We start from the raw sequence: 5663 nt of genomic DNA, 5'->3' as shown, positions 1-5663 counted from the left end.
TCCCCATTTAAATGAACAAGGTGGTAGCGATCGGACAGGTAGGATCTAAACCATCTTAAAGCCTGCCCTTGAATACCTGTATAGTTTTGTAATCGATCTATGAGTATGTCATGATCTATAGTGTCGAACGCAGCACTAAGATCAAGTAAAACTAGCAATGAGATGCAGCCTTGGTCTGACGCAAGAAGCAAGTCATTTGTAATTTTAACAAGTGTTTATTAGTTTTTGTTCTTTTTCAATATTACTATTTACATTTTTATTCAATTTTTTATATACATATTATTCTATTTTTATTTCAGTTTTAGTTTTTTTCAGTTAGTAATTTTAGTGCTTCTACTTAAACTTACTGTCTTTTAATTAGTTGCTAAGGCAACATTTTGAATTTTAAATGTAGTTCAAGTTTTATCAACATTTTTTTTTTAAATTTCAGCTAGATTTCAATTTATTAAAATGTCTTTAGTCGTTGTAGTTTTACTTACGGATAATGCTGCTGTGATGTGAATATGAAAACTGAACGCAGGAGATTCTTATGCTGTTCATTGTTGATATTAACATGCAGCTCTGAATGTGTGTGTGTGTGTGTGTGTGTGTGTGTGTGCAGGAACACAAACCCCAGAGACGCTCCTGTGAGTGTGTGTGTTTGTGTTTGTGTGTGTGTTTATGTGTGTGTGTGTGTGTGTGTGTGTGTACACCCGTCAGCGCGGTTCCTCATCACATTAATGAATAGAGTTTATATAGCGGCAGCCGTGAATAAGACGCAGATATAATTCCTCTATACACTGACCTCAATCTGGAGACAAAGCCTTTTGAAACGCCCACGGCCTAATCCACACATAATCAGCTGTTTACCGCTGCAAAAACACTGTTTACCCTGGTACCGCTGCTCATTTACTCTGTCAGTCACGGCTGTTATGATAATCTGTGTTTTCTGATGCTGTTCTGAAGGTCAGGGAGTTAAACAGGTGGAAGAATAGTAGTAGTGAATGTGTGTTTTTCCACATCAGTTAAACCCTCTACAGCGAGTCCTCGGGACATTTGCCTCCGGTTCATTCTGAGTGGAGATATTTGATTTATTACATAATGATATTTGCACACACCACTTAACCTCATCTCAGCGTCTCCTCAGACCTTAAATCATCTCATCTAGATGGTAAAAAGGTGAGATGTAATGAGCGGTGTGATATTTAACATGAGCTCATGCCGTGTGCTGTGGATGCAGATACATTTAATGAGCTGCTTCTGATGTTTTAATGCTCATGGATTAGTTTCAGGTAAACGCTCTGAATATCAGCAGTGGCTCAGACATTTACCTGATGAACAGATTTAATTGTTTCCTCTTTAAACAATCGTTCAGTGTTGTGGCTTTTGAAACACATCTTCACAGATAAAGGCAGCAGTGTGTGTGTGTGTGTGTGTGTGTTAGTCTGTGTGTGCGTGCGTGCGTGTGTGTGTGTGTGTGTGTGTGTTAGTCTGTGTGTGCGTGTGTGTGCGTGTGTGTTAGTCGCTCTGTCTTTCTGTCTGTCTGTCTGTCTGTGTGTGTGTGTATGTGTGTGTGTGTGTGTGTCTCTCCTTCTCTGTCTGTCTGTCTGTCTCTCTCTCTGTCTATCTGTCTGTCTGTCTGTCTGTGTGTGTGTGTGTGTGTGTGTGTGTGTGTTACTCTGTGTACGTGTGTGTGTGTGTGTGAATATTCACGCGTCTCAGTCTCACGCAGGAATCGTCTTATTTACATGCACACGACTGCAGGATTGTGCCGGTGAAGCTCTAACACGTCTAATTGTCAGGAGTGACGTCTCATGAAATTCAAATGTGTAATGCCTGCATGAGATTTGTTCCGCTGGCGATTCGCTCTGAGCAACCTGTGAGGAAAAGAGCCATTAAAAACAGAGCTCTTCTGAAATTGAATGGATTTTAATAGTATTTGGACACTTACAAATGATTGTTAGATACAGAATATCACAGCAAGTGTCATTTATTGTAAAGAAGAAGCATAAACACACTTAAACATTTGATAAAAGGTCAGATCTGGTGATGAAAATGAAGAATTGTGTCACTTCATCACTTCATGTGATTCATCAGATCAAGTGTCTGTATTTTCAGGATCTTTGCTCTCGGTGTTTTGCTGATTTTAGTGCATGTCAGTTCTGCTCAACTTCACACAGGTGTAGAGAATCACATTAACTAGCAACATGATCCACTAACTAACCACAAACACACACCGTACTGACCGTCTTCAGCTTCAACATCTATTGATTTAGCAGTTCAAACACATCATGTTTCACTTCTGTTTGATATTTTTCTTTGATATTTTGCTGTGATATTTTCTCTAATACTCCAGGATGTACGTGAGCAGTTTTACAAAATAGAATAACGACGATTTCTCAAGGGTATGGTACAGTAGACACATGAAAGAGACGCTTTAAAACATCAAACAGACTGTGAGGAAGAGCGTCTCCTGAGAGTGAAGTTAAAAAGAGAGAAGCACCCCTCAGATCTTCCCAGCCAGACGCGTGACGGCGTTTTGTCATCTCAGAGAGAGACTCCTTCAGAAGATCCAGAGCGCTTCGTATACAGCCCACAGAAGAGGAATATGTAGCCACGAATGTTCAAAACGATAGGAGACTCGGAGTCCATTAAACGCTGTAAAATCTCGACCCACACTATCCATGCGGTCCGTGTGTGTGTTAATGTGTCCGTACTCCCCTGTGGCTGTAACACACTTCTGCCTCGTCTAATGGATTAGCTTTTATGAGTTTGCAACAATTGTAAAACATTGGATTTATTTGCCTCAGTGGAAATATAGCAGCACCTGTGTGTATTTTAAATGGCTGTTCTGCTGAGAATTTTGTGGCTTGTGGTGTTTGGATGGGAATGTAACCTAATTCATCAGCCGTTGAATAGATTAAGACATCTGATGTGCTAACATTATTTGGCATTTCTCAATACAATAGTGCAGTGGGCAGCGCTCTCACAGGACACATCGCAGCTTCATCCATGAGTTTAAATGAATGCACATTATTTGTCTCCTTTAGATAATAAGACAGTAGTTTTATCTCTCTCTGTATTGCAGATTAATCCTGATTTTAAGCATGCATCGACATGCACATTGCTGCTTAAGGGAAGATTCACACAGAACATGTTTTTACTTGTGAAATGGGTGAAAAATGCAAGGTCTCAAGACACTTTTTAAAAAGTTTAACTCATTTTAACTTACGTTTTCAGAACGCCGTTTCATGCACAATATGCTGCAGAAGATGCCAGACGTGAATGCAATAGTCAAACATATCCATCTAGTGCGTGTTTGCATAGAACAAACTATGGAAATGTAGTGCAATGGACTGGAAAAACGCATTCTGTGTGAACGGCCCTCGAAGTTCAGTCTTGCATTCGAGATGCACAGGTGAACTCTTTTAATAACGTGTTGCAAAACTCTTGTTTGCAGGGGTGATCCGTGAGACGTACCACCGAGACCGCGATCAGATGGTTCCCGTCACGCTCCTGGCCATCGCCGTCATCCTCGCCTTCGTCATGGGCGGCATCTTCTCCGGCATCGTGGTCTACTGCGTGTGTGACCACCACCGCCGGCGGGACTTCGAGCTGCCCGGCCGCAAAGATAAGGACTCGGTCCAGTCCCGACGGGGCTCCATGAACAGCGTCACCAAGCTGACGGGGCTCTTCGAGACGCAAGCCAAGGACGGACGGACAGAAGCCATTCTGACCCCGCTCATGCACAACGGCCGCTTGGCCAACGGCAAGATGCTCATCAAAGCTGACCAGCACTTGGATCTGACCGCTCTGCCCACGCCCGAATCCACGCCTATGCAGCCGCGGCGCAAACCCAGCCGAGGCAGCCGCGAGTGGGAGCGCAACCAGAACCTGATCAACGCCTGCACCAAAGACTTGCCCTCCATGGGCTCTGTGGTCATCCCGACGGATTTGCCTCTGCGGGCGTCTCCGGGCCACATCCCAAGCGTGGTGGTGCTGCCTTTGCCCCAACACCAGCATGAGTATGTAGAGCAACCGCACCGAGGAGAGCTCGCCATTGACCAGGCCGCCACGCTGGAGTACAAGTCCCTCAAGAGCCCAAGCTTGGCGGATGGCGAGAGAGCGCCTCCAAGAGTCCCCCAGCGAGAGGCGTCTCTGAGCGCCGTGATCCCGCCGGCCGTCCCGCAGATGGGCAAGAGGCTGGATGTGCATTCGTCCGTATACAGCCGCGGCTATCCCATGAGCTCGGGCTTCAAGAAACAGCACAACACCAACTCGTCCAACTCATCCCACATGTCCAGGAACCACAGTTTCCGTGTGGAGACGCCTCCTCCGCCCGCTCCGCAGCGGGTGGACTCCATGCACGTCACCTCTCCGCCGCCAATCCTCGGTCTGTCGCGCCATCCCAGCCTGAGCTCATACGGCTCTCTCCCCAGGCATCTCAAGCCTGACGTCCCTCCTAAACCGAATCTGGTGTCCCTTTCCACAAAAGCCAAGTCCGGGGACTACTGCACATAATCGATCGCTGCGGAATCAAAGACGGGGAACGTGAAAGTGCGTCTGCTTTGTGCAGCTGTGTACAGGAAATGCAACTCACTTTTTTGTTTTGTTTTGTATATTTTGTAATACATGTCGAGCTCAGGCTGATGATGGCGAACATCTGGGGCAACTCTTGGAGATTTCGTCCGGTGGCAGCATAGTTGCCGATGGTCATTTTCTGCCAAAAGCACTTCGGAGACGGGCGCAGAAGCTACGAGAGACGCCCCGGTTATCAAGCACTTGGTCACACAGCGAGTTCAGACGGGAACAGCTGCTGGAGTTTACTTTGGGAAAACTGTGAAAAGCCGCCGCCTGTCTCGGTGTTACTGTTACTGGACAAAGCAATCGAGTTCTGCCTTCGTGCAAGAGTTCAACACGTCTACTGAAACTGTTGACTAAATAACACGTGACTGTTAATACTAATAGCAGGTTGTATTTATTTTTTAATAAAGTGCTTTTGCAGAAAGAGCGTCTCTTTTAGGCTCAAATGAGATGGGAGCGATCTTTTTAATTTGAATTAATCAAGTGTGAAATTATTTAAAGTCATTCAACTGGAGCCAGCAGCCCTTCTTTCCACTAACTCTTTGGACGTTGCTAAACAAAGTCAGAGACGAGGGAAGCCTCCGTATGGAAGGAACAATTCTCGAGCCGTGCCAGAGGGGCTTGTGGGTAGAGCTTACAGGCCACAGACAGGAACTCCTGAATCTCACCTCTTCATCATCACCTTCTGAAATCCGCCGGTCCATCCGAGTGCCATTCAAGATGCTTTCAATCGTACGGTTTTCTCGTCCCGTCCACACACGACCCTTTCGTCGAATCATTTCAGCCTGTTTTTCTCCTTCCACCTGTAAATTTGTGCCTTACACCCCTGAGTAGTGAAGCGTTTGTTAGCTGTTAACTGTCGTAGTTCTTATGATGACGTTTGTTTCCCTCGTTTGATTAAAAAAGGAAACAAAAAAAACACGTAAGTGAAGAATGTAGGTGTTGTTGTTGTCGACTCTGGTCCCTTTGCTAACCATAAATGTGACCCTGGACCACAAAACCAGTCATAAGGGTCCATTTTTCCAAATTGAAAGCTGAATAAATAATCTTTCCATTGATGTATGGTTTGTTAGGATAGGACAATATTTGGCTGAGATACA

General features: G+C 45.1%; 1 protein-coding gene across 6 annotated transcripts in view; it reads left to right on the top strand.

The window, feature by feature from the left end:
- The window catches only part of LOC107661172 (semaphorin-6A-like), a 67825-nt gene extending 62235 nt beyond the window's left edge, over nt 1–5590 (top strand). For all 6 annotated transcript variants that reach the window (XM_016450647.1, XM_016450646.1, XM_016450645.1 and 3 more), the window contains one exon: nt 3440–5590. In XM_016450647.1, coding sequence (XP_016306133.1) covers nt 3440–4500 — 1061 coding nt within the window. In that variant the 3' untranslated portion in view covers nt 4501–5590. The remainder of the gene's footprint in view (nt 1–3439) is intronic.
- The last annotated feature ends 73 nt before the right edge of the window (nt 5591–5663 follow it).

This window comes from Sinocyclocheilus anshuiensis, unplaced genomic scaffold (genome assembly GCF_001515605.1).
Source record: "Sinocyclocheilus anshuiensis isolate Anshui unplaced genomic scaffold, SAMN03320099.WGS_v1.1 scaffold2373, whole genome shotgun sequence".
Lineage (NCBI taxonomy): Eukaryota > Metazoa > Chordata > Actinopteri > Cypriniformes > Cyprinidae > Sinocyclocheilus > Sinocyclocheilus anshuiensis.
The sequence above is the reverse complement of the archived record's forward strand: the minus strand, read 5'-3'. Positions and strand labels throughout refer to the sequence as shown.